Source organism: Quercus robur, chromosome 9 (genome assembly GCF_932294415.1).
Source record: "Quercus robur chromosome 9, dhQueRobu3.1, whole genome shotgun sequence".
In the NCBI taxonomy this organism is placed as follows: Eukaryota; Viridiplantae; Streptophyta; class Magnoliopsida; order Fagales; family Fagaceae; genus Quercus; species Quercus robur.
The window spans coordinates 6,374,084-6,392,307 of NC_065542.1; the positions used below are offsets into that span (position 1 = coordinate 6,374,084).

The 18,224-nt window shown below is 34.4% G+C and overlaps 1 protein-coding gene across 8 annotated transcripts in view; it reads right to left on the minus strand.

Annotated features, from left to right (window-relative positions):
• LOC126699365 (structural maintenance of chromosomes protein 2-1-like) overlaps positions 1-16,971 on the minus strand; it is a 60,753-nt gene extending 43,782 nt beyond the window's left edge. For 2 of the 8 annotated variants that reach the window (XR_007646781.1, XR_007646780.1), the window contains exons 1-21: positions 16,488-16,970; positions 14,680-15,360; positions 14,351-14,494; positions 13,952-14,242; positions 13,683-13,868; positions 13,437-13,601; positions 13,290-13,349; positions 12,900-12,962; positions 12,314-12,405; positions 11,948-12,044; positions 10,285-10,401; positions 9,980-10,198; positions 9,223-9,363; positions 8,989-9,156; positions 8,723-8,907; positions 8,523-8,616; positions 8,362-8,450; positions 7,982-8,207; positions 7,632-7,706; positions 6,345-6,491; positions 4,268-5,455 (exon numbers count right to left, since the gene is read on the minus strand). Coding sequence is in view for 3 of the 8 variants with exons in the window: in XM_050397121.1 (XP_050253078.1) it covers positions 6,381-6,491; positions 7,632-7,706; positions 7,982-8,207; positions 8,362-8,450; positions 8,523-8,616; positions 8,723-8,907; positions 8,989-9,156; positions 9,223-9,363; positions 9,980-10,198; positions 10,285-10,401; positions 11,948-12,044; positions 12,314-12,405; positions 12,900-12,962; positions 13,290-13,349; positions 13,437-13,601; positions 13,683-13,868; positions 13,952-14,242; positions 14,351-14,494; positions 14,680-15,360; positions 16,488-16,805 (3,522 nt within the window). In the remaining 5 variants the exon portion in view is untranslated. Of the gene's footprint in view, positions 1-315; positions 478-2,875; positions 3,224-3,368; positions 3,471-4,267; positions 5,509-6,344; positions 6,492-7,631; positions 7,707-7,981; positions 8,208-8,361; positions 8,451-8,522; positions 8,617-8,722; positions 8,908-8,988; positions 9,157-9,222; positions 9,364-9,979; positions 10,199-10,284; positions 10,402-11,947; positions 12,045-12,313; positions 12,406-12,899; positions 12,963-13,289; positions 13,350-13,436; positions 13,602-13,682; positions 13,869-13,951; positions 14,243-14,350; positions 14,495-14,679; positions 15,361-16,487 lie in introns of those variants that run through there. The other 6 variants (XM_050397121.1, XM_050397120.1, XR_007646779.1 and 3 more) reach the window with 5 other exon arrangements.
• Between the last annotated feature and the right edge of the window lie 1,253 nt (positions 16,972-18,224).

Here is an 18,224-nt window from a genome sequence, read left to right on the forward strand (position 1 = left end):
GTTTTCCTGTTCTGGACTCCTTTGGAATTCGATTACTAAGCTCCAATGCCATAGTCCGGAATTGCGTCAGGCTAATTGTCACTCTCAATCGGGCTACTAGGCTTTCATTTTCTGCTTATTCGATGTCTTTCTTGCTCAACCAGTCTTTTTAAAAACTAAAATCTAATTAGCTAGCAAAAAACAATATTCCCTGCTTTTTTTGGTAATAAGTACAACAACATAGCACTATTCTTTAGTGATGTATCTCAAAATGACAACTTCAAAACCTAAAAGGATTTTTTAAAAACTACTTAGAGGCTTTAGAGACTGCAGGTCTTTGAGAAAGAGGCACAACTTGATGTACATACAACAAGAGGCTGGTCAACAATGGATTCAGAAAATATACAGTGTTGGGAATACAACAGCAAATATACAAACTATATATCAAGAGTTCCTTTCCACAGTAACAAACTTCACCGGCCTGGATTAAAGAGGTAGCTGCAAAATGCAAAGTTCTCATCAGCTTGAATGTGATATAGCCATATGAAAAACTATAAGAAAAATTGAAAATTAGAATAGAATTTTAAAAAGTAAGCATTAACAGCTAATATTAGTCAAGCTTGGAATCTAAACCTCTAATGCAAAAGTGGGATACCTTCTCGTTTCACACGGTTGTTTATTTTGCCCCGCCAGAGGGGAAGGAGGTAAATTTTTCCAAGGCTTTAAGACTTGGAAAAATTTATGCTCAAGAACACATAAACCAATTAGTTTAAGTCATGACTAAAAATAGTTGATGGTGTCCAATACCCTGCATCATTGTCTGTCACAGGTAAAATGTTTACTCTTGAATTTAAATATGAGAAATGTTAACGAATTTCCTAAAGACATTGATTTAAAGTATATTTTTAGAAACTTTTTATTGAAAAAGAAAAAAATAAATAATTTAGTTTTTTATATTTTCTATAAAAGTTGTATTAAAATTTTCCCAAAATTATTTATTAACAATGGCCTTAAGAATATCAGTTAAGATGACCTTTTAAATATTTTCAATGGTGTCGTTTCCTTTTCTTTTGCTTTTGCTGGAGTATCATTGATTGTGTTAAACTTCCACCGTAAGGAACTAATAAGTCTTCCTCCACAAAGAAACGAAAAGGTTTTTTTTTTTTTCTTTAAAGAGAAAATCAATAAAATATTTCCAAATTCCAACGACATTGCTATTGACTTGACCCTTGGTTATTAAATTACTAGATTCCAAGTTTTCCTGTTCTGGAATTCATTGGAATTTCGATTACAAAGCTGAACCAATGCCGTAATCTGGAATTGTATTTGGCTAATTGTCACTCTCAATTGTTTAAACCGTTTGTAGAGATGAAACTTGAAAGCTGTCCTTGGATAGTATTAGTAAAAATTACAGGTTATAACTGATGTGCAGTTAACTTTCATAAGGCTTTGCTCTGCACAGCAGCAACCTGAGCCAGGTTTATCAGAATTTGGTGTTCTGGTAGAAGATATTAAATGGGCAGCTTCACATTCTAGGAATGTTATTTTCAATCTGATAATCTATGCTTGTAATCATGCTACTCTTGTGTTAGCTAAAGAAATTCTCAAGTGAGAGTCTTCAGGGATTTGGGTTGAGGAATTTGAATCAAGTAGTGTATCGTGAATATACGAAAGTTACACAATATACAAGTCCTCTTTTGGCCGAAGTATGGAAAACTTTGAGTTACGTTTGACATCAGTCAAAATGTCTCCAACAATGTCTGATTCACTCGAATTATGTTTCATTTGAGAGACCACACAATGAGCTTCGATCGGAGGGGTCATGATTATGAAAACTCTGAGACATGATCCCAACCCAAGAAAATGAGAAAATTTTGAAGCACATTTGCATTAAAATGTTCTTAAACCCGTGACTTGTCGGAATCCTAGAACACTGGGTGCCAAAAAAAAAAAAGTATAAACAAAAAATCGGTACCATAAATCTTCGAACGACATCTCATTTGCATAAATCTGAGACCGATGAGTCTAAAATTACAAAGTTGCAGGCTTATTACCAAAAAAGAAAACTATTGTTTTTTGCTATATATCTTAACTTAGTAACTGAGAAGATTTAACTTGGTACTGTATTTTGCTATATAAGTTTTTTGAAAGCTTTCCAACGACATCTAAAAAATGAGGATGCAACTAGAAAGAAAATTAGCCCCTCTCTAACTAAATAACTGAGAAGAGTTTGAAGAATGGAACCAAACCAACCTGAAATCTTGAACTCTGTAAAAAATAAGTCACATGTACATATCACATTAGAAGCACACTAATTTTATTGTGGAGCCTTTTAATTATTTGCTCTTTTCAAAATCAAGAACTCTTAGTGAGAATGAGAATCACTGCAATAGATTGTACTAGTTAAAAAATGGCCAACTAGACCACAATCAAAGGCATAATTAAATCAAATTTCTTCAAAATGGCCACATTGCCTCATGAGACGTAGAAAATTATACGAATTGAGGAATTACGGTAGAGATAACAGGATCCAATACAAAAAGATAATAAGCACCATGATATTTGGACCATTTTTGGGGTTTGTACGTTCCAGAGTTCTTGAATTGCTTTGAGGATCTTGAAGGTTGTTTTTAACTTGTTATGCGATTTTAGAAGTTTACACATGATTTCAAAAGTTTTTCATCAGAGGTGTCAATTAAGCTATAATATTCTTGGTATATTTGTAACCACATCATTTTATAAATTTTTTGCAGTAAAATTGATAATAACTTTTGGCATTTTCAACGATTTTTTGGTGATATGGAAGTCCAGGTTTAGCGATGATAGCTGCATCTGCAAATACTTTCCATGACGATATTCAAAGTTCGAATCCTTCCGCACTATTGTAACTATCAAATTATCAACAACAAAATTCGAGAGGCCATATTTATATTGAAAAAGTTTAATAGAATTCCAAAGGTACAATAATGTGCACTAAACGTGCATCACAACGACCATAATCACAAGTCACATGGCATGAATTTTCAGATTGGATAGCTGGTTTTCTTTTATATTGGATAACTTGTAACATCAAAGGTTTGTAGCTTATTAAATCACCAAGTAATGGAGGAAGAGAATTCATTCACTTCTTTTATTTATGTGCTACATATCTCAACTTAAATTCGACTACCCGAAGGCGTTTTGGGTAAATGGACACCAGGATTTGGTGCTGTCGGAGGTATCGGGCCTTTACTTTTGTTCCCCTCTAAAAATTTAAAACAATATTACCACAAAAATTAAGACTCTTTTAAAATCGTGACATATTAGAAATCCCATCAATTTTACCATAAAAAGCTTACAAATTAATATGTCAACAATTACAAAGAAAAAAAAGGCTCGAGTTCCAATACCTAGAATTGATGACTTTCTGGATTGCTTATTACCATAACTTCCTACTCCAAAATTGATCCTGAGTGTTGGTGTTGTTGGAGGCGCCATGACACCTTTCGGCTCTAAAAGAACAGGACAATAATGTCACAAAATTAAAACATTTTCAAATTACAACCTTTAAATGAAAAGGCTTACGGACTTTTTTTTTTTTTTTAGAATAAAAAAGCTTACATTCTGATATGTCAATTTAACAATAATCTCTCTCTAAACTACATCAACACACTTATTAGTTGGTTTGTTGGATGTAGGTACATTTTTGAAGTTTTTGTCGTGGTTGGTGTTGATTTGGGTTGTTGGATAATTTGTGGGATTGCTTACCACTCATTCTAGCTCAAATATAATGAAATTTGTTATGAATGTCCTTGATTAATTTCAAATTGTTCTTTGTTTGGACATGAACCACATGCAATGACTGTTTTTTTTTTTTTTTTTTTTTTGGTATATATAAAAGTTAACATACTAGTTTATTAAGAAATTTGTAGTATCTCTAACATCACTGCCTTTCAATGTAAAGAAGTATATGAAAGGTTCTTTAAAAAAAATTATATAAAAGATACATTAAGTATTAAAAATATATCCAAGCATAAAATATAGTAATTGCTTTTGATAAGAGTATGAAATATCATTGACTCATGATAATATTTCTATTGAAATTTTCAAAGTTGTTTTATTTTGTTAACCCAGTGTTATGAGAGAGAGTGTGCGTTTCCACAATTCCACTCTAACCCAACAAAAATAGCTTTAAAGCAAATAAGCTTAACTTATTTCATTTTCTTTTTCACTCAATTCATCTTAATCAAATGAGAATAATACAAAGAAGCAAATTGAAAATAAAAACCAAGAATAAGAACAGAGTTACTTGAATTGCCAAGCTCGGAAGTCTCAAGTACTTTCCTGGATGCCGCTTCTGAGGCCAACAGAAACATCAAAATGAAGAGAAGCCCCCAAGTGATGAACTTCTTAGAGGCCATCGTTTTGGCACATGAACGCATCTCTAGGGCATGGTATTATAAATAGGCTATATAAGTATATACTCCAAAGATCACTTAGTAAAAAAAAAAAGGAATTTGCCTACTACTTTCTTATCTCATCGAAAGTTACTTTAATTTTGCCCAGTCAGTTTAAGACTTGGAAAAATAATGCAAGGGATATAATAAAAAGTCAACAATTTTATAACATTTCTAAACTACATTTTTCTGACATGTTAATATAAAAATATTGTGAAATTGTTGTAGCTTTTTGACTTGTCTAGACTCTATAGAATTACTCAAAACTTTATGCTCATAAACACAAACCAATTAGCTTGAGTCATGATTAAAATTAGATATGGATGTCCAATCCTCTGCAAGTCTGCATCACAATCTATCACGGGTAAACTTTTTACTGCTGAATCAAACCATTTTCAATGGCATCATTTCCTTTTCTTTTTCTGGAATGTCATTGATTGCACTGAACTTCCACCGAAATATACAACCATATCTTCTGCCATAAAGAAGCAAAAGATTTTTTTTTTTTTTTTAGTAAAGGAATATAACAAAGTATATCCAAATTCCAACAATATTGTTCTTGACCTAACTTGGTTATTTAATTACTAGATATCACGTTTTCCTGTTCTGGAATTCCTTTGGAATTCGATTACTAAGCTCCAATGCCGAAATACAATTTGCATCTGGCTAATTGTCACTCTCAAGTCTCAATAGGGCTACTAGGCTTTCATTTTCTGCTTATTCGATGTCTTTCTTGCTCAATCTTTTTAAAAAATAAAATCTAATTAGCCAAAATCAAGGACTAAAACGTAGCACTATTCTTTAGTGATGTATCTCATAAGGACAACTTCAAAACCTAAAAGGATTTTAAAAAATTGCTTAAGAGGCTTTAGAGACTGCAGGTCTTAGAGAGGCACAACTTGATGTACATCCAACAAGAGGTTGGTCAACAATGGATTCAGGAAATATAGTGTTGCAAATACAACAGCAAATATACAAACTATATATCAAGAGTTCCTTTTCGCAGTAACAAACTTCATCGGGCTGGATTAAAGAGGTAGCTGCAAAATGCATAGCTCTCATCAGCTTGAATGTCATATACCCATATGAACAACTATACGAAAGATCGACAATTAGAATAGTATTTTAAAGAGTTAATATTAAACATCTAATATTAGTCAAGCTTGGAATCTAAACCTCTAATGCAAAAGTGGGATACCTTATCTTTTGACAAGGTTGTTTCAAGTGGGATACCTTTTCCTTTATAGTTTAAGGGGGTAGTCTTTATCTCTTTCTTACTTTTTTTTAAGGCAGTATAAAAACAGGTGAGACATCCACAAGACAAGCATTATAAGCACTACCAGCAACATGATTGAATCTTTTTCTCATTCTTCTACTTTTTTTGAGATAAGTAAAAGTAATTATACTCCACTGACTTAAAAAACACAACATCTTTGAATTTTACATATTCAAATTATAATTTATAAATTATAAGAATATGAGGTATGGTTGGATCTTAAATATTATAATTACTTCAAAATCTCCAGAGAAATCATGAATTGAATGTTTAGGAAGTAGGAACGATGTATAACTCTGCCATTGGCTGATTTCTACAGTGCTATCAACTAACGTCATTGACATGGTTACATGACTCACATGGTATATGAATACTTAATTTGGGAAAATATTTAACCAGAGACTTCAGGTTGAATTTTCATAAACTAAATACTTCTAGGAGATAGCTGCTAGAAAAATACTGAAGAGTAAACAAAAATAAATGCACGATAAGCCAATGACCTTTGGGTCTAAGGGCACTTCCATCCCATAAAAATAGGGTGCTGAATTAGGTTATGGATTCAAATCCTATGGAATGCATGAGCTATCAGGAAAAAAATAATAACAAGCAAGAATAATATTTTTCTCAAAAAAAGGGAGAAAAAAAAAACTTACTAGAATTAAATGCTAAGACAACAGCAATCACTTTCTCTATTTAGCTGCAACTGTCCTTTGAACAGTAGAAACACCGTCCACAAATTTTGTTCGGAAAAGAACATTAGCATTATTGAACATGCCTTCTTTCAATGAGACCACAATAAACTGCAGAAGCAAAAAACAAATGAGAAGATTACTCAAACCAGGCTAAAGGTAACAGAAAGCTGATTTTATCTAACAAGTTCCATTATCAAATTTGATGTATTTGACACCTCATTCTTCAGCATATGTTTCCTCAAAGATATTTAAGCATTAATGCATTGCTATTTGGCGAAAAGAAGCTTCTCATTTTTTCTGTAAGAGTAGGATGCAACACATGACATGACATGGCAGTTGCCATGTTAATGTATGCATAGAACTTGTAAAGAAGACTTGTAAACTAGCATCCCCCACCCCCCTGCTAGGGATGCTTTGCTATATTGTTTAGTACCATTGAATCAAGGATTCAATAGTTTTGTCAAGCAAAATTTTCGGAAATTATTGTTACTATAATTTGCATATGACATACAAATGGAATGCATTTTGCATATTCTAGCTCAATGTGCCTTGTATCATATGATGTAATTAAAATTTAAATCAAAGTTTCATAATACTACATTTATCCTTCATTACGATACAATTAAAATGCAATTCATACTGCATTTATCCTTCATTTCACTTGTATCACATATACCATATCATGTTTTGCAGAAGCATACATAGCAATAAGTTTTACTTTCAAGATTTTTTTTTTTTTTTTAAGTTACACATAAGAGGAAGTAGTAGTTGAGCTATAGCTCATTGGTTTTTTTAAGATCTTAAAAACATTGTGATTCCTTTTTTCTGCTTTCTTGAGTCAAGCATTTATACTGTGAAAATTGAGTAAATATTGATCCAAGCAAGAATATTGACCATCTTTTAAGACAGAATTGGGAAGTGTCCAAGCAGTATACATGCATTTAAAAAAGGTATACACACTATATGAAGTTATGGCAACTCACCTCTAAATTACCAACAGCCAAGTAAACAACATATATATGGGGCCAAAAAGTGTTGAACAACAGTGTTCAAGAGGGCCAAAAAGAATATATGTTTCACTGTGTTTCAAAACTTCTGCTTTAAACAGATAAAAATAAAACACTAAGCTTTATAAATTTGATATGCTTTATATTATATAACTTTTATGCTTTATATTTTACGAAGATGAAGTGGAAGAGAAGAAAACAAAAATAAAACATCACATACACCACAAACAAGTCATCAAACCTGGGAGTGTGGAAAGTGAGTTTTTATCATTCTCCCTATGTTCTGCGTGTGGCTTAGATCAAGAGCTGCATCAACCTGTATAACACCTTAAGAATCAAATCATTTGTAGATTCGAGAACCACTTTTTATTCAAGAAAACTCAGTATGGAAGGTCTCATGTGTATGTATGGGAACAAGATGATGAAAAGCCATATCTACTAATTTGCAAATCACACAGATTTTTTTTTTTCTGTAAGTTGGATTAAAGATTAGTTTAGCTGAAAGAATTATGATAGAGGTGTCCCAATTGACTAATCCAATAGTAGTAGGATTATCGAGGGTATATCAAATCATTTGGAAGAATTAAGTACCTCATCCAATATGTAAAGCGGAGCTGGTTTAAAGAGTAGCAGTGCCAAGATTAGAGAAAGTGCAAGTAGAGATCGTTGGCCTCCACTGAGTTCTGACAGGGATTGTTTCCAAACAGATCCAAATGCAACACGAACCTCAAGACCATCAAGGAAGCTGCATCCTTCAGGAGGCTCTAGTTTTGCCATGGTTCCAGGCAATAGGGTAGAAAAGATGGATCCAAAGTCACTGAAGAAAATGGACAAATTTCTGAAAGTAAGTCTGATCAAAGCTTTGAGAAATAACAACTAGATGAAACATCAAAATACATGGAGGAGATAGATTACTAGTTCCAATCTCCACTACAACTTAGAAAGCAGATCTCAAATAAAACGCAACTTACCTGTTAACTTTTACCCAAGTAACTTTTAGTGTTTCCTTCTTCTTCTCATCTAGCTCTTCAATGACCTTCTTGATTTTGGACTTGTCATTCTAGGAAAAACAAACCTATATTAAGTGAAGAGAAATCAAAGTATAACTTCAGACAGATCAGGGGGTACAAACCTCAATGATGTTTTTCTTGGACATCAAGTCATTGTACTCATCTTCTGCTTTCTCAAACATTGCCATAACTTTCTTGTTCACCCTTTTCTCAAGGCTTCATAGATGAAACAAGAACAAATATATGAATTTTAATCAAAAAAATAATAATAATCAAGGAATTTTAATCAAACTCATAACAATGAATTTTCTAAGTCACACACCCAGATTGTTCCACCTGCAGTCTCTCAAGTTCTTCCCTTGCCTTAATAGGATCACGAGATGCAAAATCATAATCAGTCCCACTTCTTCCAAATAGCTGTTTCTCAGGTGCAATCCAAGCATGCTTCTCAATAAGCTTGTCTACCTTTGTAGAGCAATCTTTCTGTTCCATCTCCATTCGTTTGACCTAATTCAGAAAACCAAAAGCCGATTGATTCAGTATATCAAGTTATAGGGGAATACCTGTGCAGATAAAAAAGCAAATTACCTCATTTTCCATCTTCTTCCTCTCAAGATTAGTCTCACTAAGTTTATGTTGAAGTTTCTGCTGGTCTTTAAGAATACAACTAATTTGGGAATCACATTCCTTCATCTTCTGTCGAATCAAATTGAGTTTGGATTGAGCTTGATCATGATTATTCCTAGTGGCAGCAACCTGCAACAAAGAAGCATGAGACGCTAATTTCAACACCACATAATTTGTCAAAGTATCTGTGTTTACCTTGGCTTTTTGTTCCTCTAATTCAGCAGTGAGACTGTCAATTTGTGTTCTCAAAGAAACTAGTTGAGCCTCCAAGGAGGCACGTTCCTGTACAACAGCTTCCATTTCCATAACAAGTCTCTCCTTTTCATTTTCATGCCCCTACTAGCCAACAAAAACATGTGACAAGAAGTTAAAGAGCAAGAACCAAGCACTTATTAGATACCTGAAGCAAATGGCATTAACACTTAGTAAATGACAATACTATTTAGCTACCCAAAGATTTATGAAATAACTGTGAGGCCAAGACCTCTACATGTATGTCAGCATCACCAGTTATTCTGTGTTTTGACTAACATCTGACTTCCCCTTCCTTAATGATATTTCTTCTAATAATAACATAATGATTATTGACTAAATAACCTATAACAATTTTTAGTTAATGAAGTAAATGGAAGATAATTTATAAGTTCCACGATAATATATATGACCATGAAACCTCCAGGAGTGTTATAGGTACCTCCTTGAGGTTTTTACATGCCCACTGGGTTCTTTTGTTTCTGGAGGGGGAAGAGTGGGACAAAAGAAAATTTCATTGCAATAGAACTTGAACTAGCCAATGCAAAACAATATTTGACCATCACAATCAGTAAGAGTAGGTTGTGAAAAGTAATTATACTTCGACTGTCACACATTGGAAAACAGTAGGATGATGAAGATAGAAGGCAGGCATGCCTAAAGATCATATGCAATATTATAAGAAAATTCAGCAACATACCTTTACAGCTTTTGAAGATGACTGCATTTGAGCTTTTACTGCCTTAATCTTTTTCTCCAAATCCTTGAGCCTGCCCTCCCGATTATCACCATGTTCTTTGATAGATTTCTCAAGCAATGAAACTGTATTTACACAGTTTTCATATACAAGTTGCTTTTCCTTAGCCGCAGATTTTGCTTCTTCAAGCTCCAACTCGATTTTCTTCACTAATTCACCAAGCTAGATTGTGCCCAAAAACAAATATCAAAACAAAATATTATTCATAAGTATATAGGCCACATATGAGAGACAGAAATAAGCAGAACCTTATGATGCTCATTTTGCTCAGCCCTGCCCTGAAATAAAGAAAGGTCATATGATTTAAGCTCCAACTGTGTTTTAAGGCCGGTGAACTTTTTCTGAAGAGGCATGAGTTGTGCAATCTGCAATGTGAGGACAAGAAGCCGGCAAAAAACAAAGAACTTCAAAATTTGCATACAGCTATAAGCCTTCAAAAGATAAACATGCACTTCAAGAGTCCATGTGTAAGAAATGAAAACAATGATAGTAATAGCTACGAAAACACAACAGGTTCAATACACCAAAAAATAAAATGACTGATCAAAGATAATAGAGGACTAGAGGTAACAAGATACAAAAACATGAATATAGGTTATAAAGTATCAGTTCAACCTAATTATATAAAATCCATGTACTCTTCAAAATAAAAATAACATAAAATAAGAATACGGGCCTATTTGGTAATGTTGTTCTAATAACATTGTTTGTATTTTTTGAAAATACATGTGGGTAAAATAGTGTGAAAATACGTGTAATATTATTTAAAAACTGAAAATTATTGTTTAAGTACATGTACCAAACGGGCCAATGTTGCAATGTAGAAACTAAATTTTGCACTGAGAAATAATATGGTTTGCTAAATCTATTAACTGCAACAGTATAACAAAGTGATTTGAACCCATCAGGGTGCAGCCTAGTGGTTGGAGGCTTGGGACAAGCTAGAGACCCAAACCTCCTGGATTCGATCCCCACTAGGAGTTTCCCCAAATTACCTAATCAGCGGTACTAGTGGGTGGGGTTGTGTATCCATAGTTTACAGTTTACTCCCCAGGGGGTGGGTCCAAAGGGCCGTTCCTTGGTTAGGTTCCACACCATCCCAAAAAAAAAAAAAAAAAAAAATTGAACACACTAAAGGCAAAAGGGGATGATCAAAAGGAAATGGTTGTAGGCAGTGAGATTGCCATGCCTTTCACAAGATGTGGCTCTACATCAGACTATGACAACTAAGAATTTATGTGTTCAACCCCAACGAATTGTTGGATCGACATAAGTGTTGCACTCCAACACTAGAAAGTGAACTGTGAAGATAGGCATATATTTTGCATTCTGCATCCCAATAAAAAATGCACAATGCTGGGCACACAATGCTTCCAAATCCAGACACCAAGCATAAATAAAGCATGGGTTCATAAATGTATCACATTAAAAAACATTTCTACCATTATCTTTATCATTAGCCATTGTGTTTATCTTTATGAATGTAGTTGACAATACAGCAAAGAAACTAATAACTTCAGAGCAGGTTCAGCACCAAGGGAATTTTTTTTGTCTCGCTAAACTTCCTTTGCATGCTAACAAGGATTATTTTGACAAGTGACTGGTAGAGCAATTCTCTAATGAAAATGTTTACTGCAAACTGTTTCCAACTCTACTTAGAACAGGCAAAATGCATTTGTCATGGATAAACATATCAAACATCAAGGATATGAATGCACTCGTATGGCCCACATAATTATAAGTCTTTAATCATGTCAAAAAGAACTTGGAGAACTTGGATTCCTCCAAGTAACTATCAATGCAAAGACCAAAATGTAACATACATCGTTAAAAGTGTACGCAAAAGAAATTTCCCTGATAATCACAAGAAACTTTTATTCTGGCAAAGACGAAAGGCTGTTCAAGGTCTACCTTTGCTTCAATTTCAGACAACATTTTCTGATGTGCATAAAGTTTTGATTCAGCCTCTGCCAAATGATGAAGTTGCCTTAACAAATCACCACCACCCCTAAAGCAACAAATGGTTATTTTAAAAGGTCATCTAGAATATCTATAAAGAAGAAGACACAAATACTTGAAAGCATATTCTAACAAGCATAAAATAACAATACCTTTGAGTTCGTAGGCAAAGCACAAAAACCATGCAAAAGAACAATATTGGTTCTATATAATTAGTCAGGAAACCTACGAGTCTTATTAGAGAGAGAATGTTTGCAATACATTTAATAATGCCTGAGACAACTATCAACTAGAGCACAAGGAAAAATAGTGACTTACTTGCGGCTTCCACCAGTCAAAAGACCACTTGGCTGAAATATATCCCCTTCAAGAGTGACACTTCGGGTGCGAATTTCCCTATTAAAAGCAACCTATGAAACATTCAACAAAGTGCAAGTCAAATTGGGCAAAGCCATAAGAAAATGCAATGTGCAACTAATGATTGAGAAATCTCAATTTTAAAAATGAATAAATAAATGAAAAGGCATCATCAGAAAAGCATGTCCAACAGAGCTGGATACAAAACCTATAATGATTACCTCATTTACACTTCTCAAAAAGTACCAAGAACAATAACGTTAAAAGTGACAATGATTAGAAGGGGAAACATCAGATAATTTGGCATTTCAGACACTTTAGGACACAACACTTGTGTCCTACCATGTTTAAGATTGATTTGGAAACAAATAAAAGAATTTCTTAAAATTGTATAACAATGTGAAAGTCAAGCATTTTTGTCAAGACTACTAGAACACCAAATAAAAGATGTGAACATGCCATCACCAAAGCAAGGACAACCACCATGAGTTGAATCAAGCTCTTGAATTGATGCCCTAGATGAAAAAAGAGCCAAAAAGGAGCGTACCTCCTTTGCAGCATCAACAGTCTTGCAAACAAAGGTTGAACCAAATACATATTCCATAGCAGTCTGCAATTTACAGTACACAAACTTTTAGAATTTGATGAAATGTATATTCAACTCATCCATGAAAGGATAAAGAAAAGGTACAGAAGTTGATCACAAGTCTATGCATCTGCTGTTTGTAACTAGCAAACAACCAAAATGAAAAATACATGCAACAAACTTCAGCACCCAAATTTGTTTAGGTGCAGAAAAATGCATCACAAACCTTACCACTAATTACTTGAATATTTAACAATAATACCACAGAAAAATGCATCAACAATTCAAAATAAGCAGCTCGCAGTTTTGAGGCTTAAAACATCAAATCAAATGGGCTCATTGGAAACACACCTTCAACTCCTCCTCATAACCAACCAAGGAAAGAGCCAGTTCTGCATTATCATTGCCTACCTAAAATTGAAAGAATGGTATTATTCCCAGAACAATTTATCTGACAAAGATGTTAGACTGTGGAGAAAAATTAATGCACTGACTAACCAATCTAACAGCAGAATGTTGAACCCTTGGGGGAACAACGTGGGATTGTATTTTGTTCAAAGGTATAATTGTCACTCTTCTTCGAAGATCACCATTCTGAAGCAGTTGTTTCCCAGTATTTTCTGTGTCTACAACAACATTAAACAACTTTCCACCAGCAGTAACCTGAAAGTTCACTAAATTTGTAAGAGTCAACTTACCAAATTTCAGATATGAAATGAACAATGATGTATCATGCATTCTAACCTCTAAGGCAGTCATCGTGGAGCTATCCCTTACTTTGATAAGCTTTGCCACTACACCTTTTACCTTTGACCTATCAAAATTCCTCATAGGGTCACGATATGTGAACTCAACATTTGCTAATTGTGCTGACAGATTGCGTATTTCATCCTTCAACTTCTGCACCAGCTCCAACTCAGATGCACGATCCTGAAGAAATATTTTAATTTACAGAATTATTGACTAAATTGAGATTTATATACTATATAAGTGGTGGATATAACCATAGCAACCTTTTGTAATGCCTCCATCTGTCCCTCTTTATATGGAAGAGACTCTAATGCCTTCTTAACATTTTCCACATCACTTGTTCTAGCCTTAAGCTCTTTCTCTACAGAAACAGCTTCTTCACGTTTTGACATTAACTGACGTCTTTTCTCTTTCAGCTCCTTCTCACAGTGGCTTATTTTTGTTTTCAACTGTTTCAATTCTGTTTCAGCACTTCCAACAGCTACCTTGGCATCACCTAGTTGATCTTCAAGGCATTTCTCCTCATTTCCATTGCTCTTGCCAGCTAATACACCCTAACCATAGTTTTACATAATCAAATTCAAAAATGCAATCTGATTTCCAATCAACTGAAAGCAGTACCAACGTCAATGGAATAGCACACACAATATAAGCATATATACCTGGTAATCATTTTCATACTCCTCCAAACTCTTAGTAAGTTCCTCAAACCTCTTTTTCAGATCAGATGCCCCTTCTTCAGCCTTTCTAACAGCAGAGGCCTTCTCTTCCACAGAATGCTTCAAATCTTCAATATTATTAACAATCTGGAGACATCAAAATGTAAAATCTAATTACAATATTCACAAAATTGGCAAGGAAAAGGGGAAGGGGAGGAGATACTATGGAACAGAAAGAGCAGAGAATGTGAACCCTTTATTTTTTTACAAATACACAAAGCTTGAAAATATACAAAAGAATAAAGTGAGTTTGAGAAGTGAAACTCAGTTACCTTTTCAGCATTTTCTTTTTCACTTTTGAGAGTGTCTTCTTTATTGTTCAGTGCAGACACTTCCCTCACAAGATCTTGAGAAATAGCGTCTACTTTCTCCGACAAAGATTTAACCTCCCCACCCATACTTGCTTCCTTTTCAGCAGTCAATTTTGATACTTCAGTCTCCATCTCCTGTATTTCTGCCCGCATAGTTCCCATATTGTCGTCAGTCTCGGCAATCCTGGCCTTTACCTGTTCCACCCCACATACTGCATTATCTTTAATCCTCTCTGCTTGAACAAATTCGTAAGCAATGCAAAACCTTTTAAGTCTATCCAACTCAGCATTGCCATTCGCCCATTGCATATACTGCATCCGTTCTTTCCTCAACTTCTCCAAAGCAGGCAGTATTTCCTGGTCAAGAAGCTTGTTGATCTCATCAACCTTACTCTGCTTCTTCTCAAGTGTTTTCAATGCAGACTCTTTCTTTGTCTCATACATTCTTGTACCAGCAGCCTCTTCAAGCATGGACAGGATCTCAGGGGGTTTCATATTTAAAACCTTGGTAATACGCCCTTGCATTATAAGAAAATGTGGATTGTTAACATTAAGCTGCACCGAATGGAAAAGATTCTGAACCTGACTAGGCTGGGCAAGTTTTCCATTGATCAGATATTTGTTCCTTCCACCAACCACAATCTGCAGAATATAACAATATATGCTCAAAAAATATAATAAAATATATATCTTTTTCCTTTTTTTTTTTTAAGATTCACCATTAACTTATGATATACTCAGATGGTGTGTAAAGAGGGACGTTAAACAAAAGAACCAATTGTACTTAGCTTATTAAAATGGATCCATCACCAAATTCACCAAAACAGCACTATAAAAAGGCCATTTCCCAACGTTGTCCCCACCTAAGCATGAACCTCAAAGGGGCAATTTGAATATGGCACCAACCTCAAGCAGTATTGCACAAACTGACAGCTGTTTCTTTTTCTGTTTTCCATGACCTTACCCTCCACCCATACTTGTGCAAGAAGGAAGTGCCATTCGAGGCAGAGCTCAAGTAACCACTCTTAAAGAATCAAACATGCTCACTAGCACTTGATGGCCCAAGGCTAATACATTTGCACTAGAAATCCTATTCATAAGCCCCTCTATATACAATTACCATTTTTAACAAACAACTCCGCTTGCAAAACAGTTAGCAATTTAGCACTGAAACCCACAAACATTTACATCTTGCACTTTTGATCCCAATCCATCTTATCCACAACTACACTTATGAAATGCTATTATCCAAAAAAAAAAAACCCCACAAGCTCAAAATCCAAATTTACACCATCATTGCTACACTACAATTAAGCTCTCGTGATAAGTGACAAATTTTCAACTTTATTAATCCAAAATCCACCTTCCTAACCAAAATTTCCACATAATATTCTAAAATAAATCACCTAAAACATAATAATCCATATAATTACCCAAAATTTAACATAATTAGTCACAAACTAACTGCAAAATAGCAAATGAAACCTGTCGAGTTTTTTTATTACAATTCACTTAAAGGGATTATTTGTACATTTGCTTTTACAAGACCCGCTCAATTCTTCCTCAACGAGTTCAATCAAAGACGAGTTATAACATATTCCATAGTTAAATAATTAAATTCATAATTTCCTAACAACTTAAGCTATCGCGGATAATTTATCAACTATATTAATCAAAAACATAATTTCCACACATTATTCTAAAATAAATCACCTAAAACATAATAATTGAAAATAATTACAAAGTAATTACGAAATAGGAAACCGAACCTGTCGAGTAACAGTGATTTCGCGGTGGTCCTCGTACCCGAGCGGGCTCCGAGTCCGGTCAGAGTTATTGAAGACGATGGACACAGTGGCCTTAGTAATTCCCGCTTGGCCTTGCTTGTACACGAGCTCCTGAAGATTCGAAGCCCTAACCTGCTGCAAATTCGTGATCCCGAGCACGAAGCAAATCGAATCGAGGATGTTGGACTTTCCGGACCCGTTGAGACCCGTAATCGCGTTGAAAAACGGGTCGAACCCTGGGACCACGGTTCTCGTCGCGTAGGATTTGAACCCTTCCAAGCATACCTCCTTGATGTGCATTGTCTCACAAAACCCTAGAGAATGAATGGGAAGGGAATTAGGGTTTTGGAGATCGAAATTCGAAACCCTAGAAGTGGATATTTGGTTTTTTTGTGTTTGGGGGAAGTGAAGTTAGAGAGAGGGGTTTGAATTTTGAAAGTAAAAAATGTTTGGATCTATGAGCTCTGTAGTCTGTACTGTGTCAAAGGCGGGAAAATGCTTTTCGCTTCGGTTCTCTGAAAAAATTTAACGTTGATTCATTTTTGGGCCAAGACGGGGTGAACCCAACTGTGTTGGGTTGGGCTTTTTATGGACCAGTTTGGGCTGAATTCTAATTTCAAAGTTATGCTAATACAAAATTAATTTTCACAACTTTTTTTTCACTACAAATTTTTTTTTGAGAAACAAAAGTAGTGGCTGTGTGAGGAAATTTTTTACTACAATTGTGTTGATATGTTTTTTGTTGGTTTATCCACCATTAAACACTTCTCACTTCAATCATTGTTAAATATTGTGTGAAAATTATTATGACTCAGAAGTTATAAAATATATTGATTCTAATTCATTGCCAACTCTGAAACGAAAAAATAAATAAAATAAAATTATATGTACGTATGATGCAATATCACATTATTCTAGTTTTAGTTTTAATATTTTCAATCAATGAAATCAATTAAAAAAATGTTGATTCAATTTCAGAGTTGGTTTCAATTCTGGGCTAGGTTGAGGCCAGTTTCTAGTAAGCTTGGGCTTTTTGTCCAATAGCAGCTAGGCACTTTTTCACACACTCTTCTGGATATAGATTCATGATTCATAAAACATTCTCACATTTTTACTTAGCTAAAGAGTGGTGTTTTCTTTTGTTCTCATTTTTTTCTCCGAAGATAACCAACAATCTTTATAGCTAGCTTAGTGGTATTGCTCAATTTCCCTCATTTCCCAAACCACCGATTATTCTGGTAAGTAAAATAATTTATGTTTTCATTTTAAAGTAAGCACTCAAATAGAGTCTAATTCAGTTGCATGAATATGATGTGTTGGATGAACACTTTGTTGATTTAATGATATGGTTAAAGTTAGTTAAAGTTTAGTTGTACTAGATAGAGAAATTTTAAGTTTTAGTAGAGGTGATTAGTAATCTCTTTTAGAGAGACTGATTCCCAAACTCGAGTCTGCAACTTATCATTGTTGGTGAAAGGCACTTGCCATATCACTAAAACTCGACCTCTTCCCTTACGACTATGGCATGATGCTAGGTTGATGTTTTATTTCAAATTTATTGATATGTACTAATTGGTGGTGTTTTAGTATGGCAAGAGGAAATGAAGAACAAATACATGCATCTCAAATTGCACTGAGTCGACCTTGGTTTAGGTGCTTGGTTGTTGGTTGGGAATTTGGGTTGGTGAATTTGGGTGGCCTGAGTTTGCCCATGGGGTT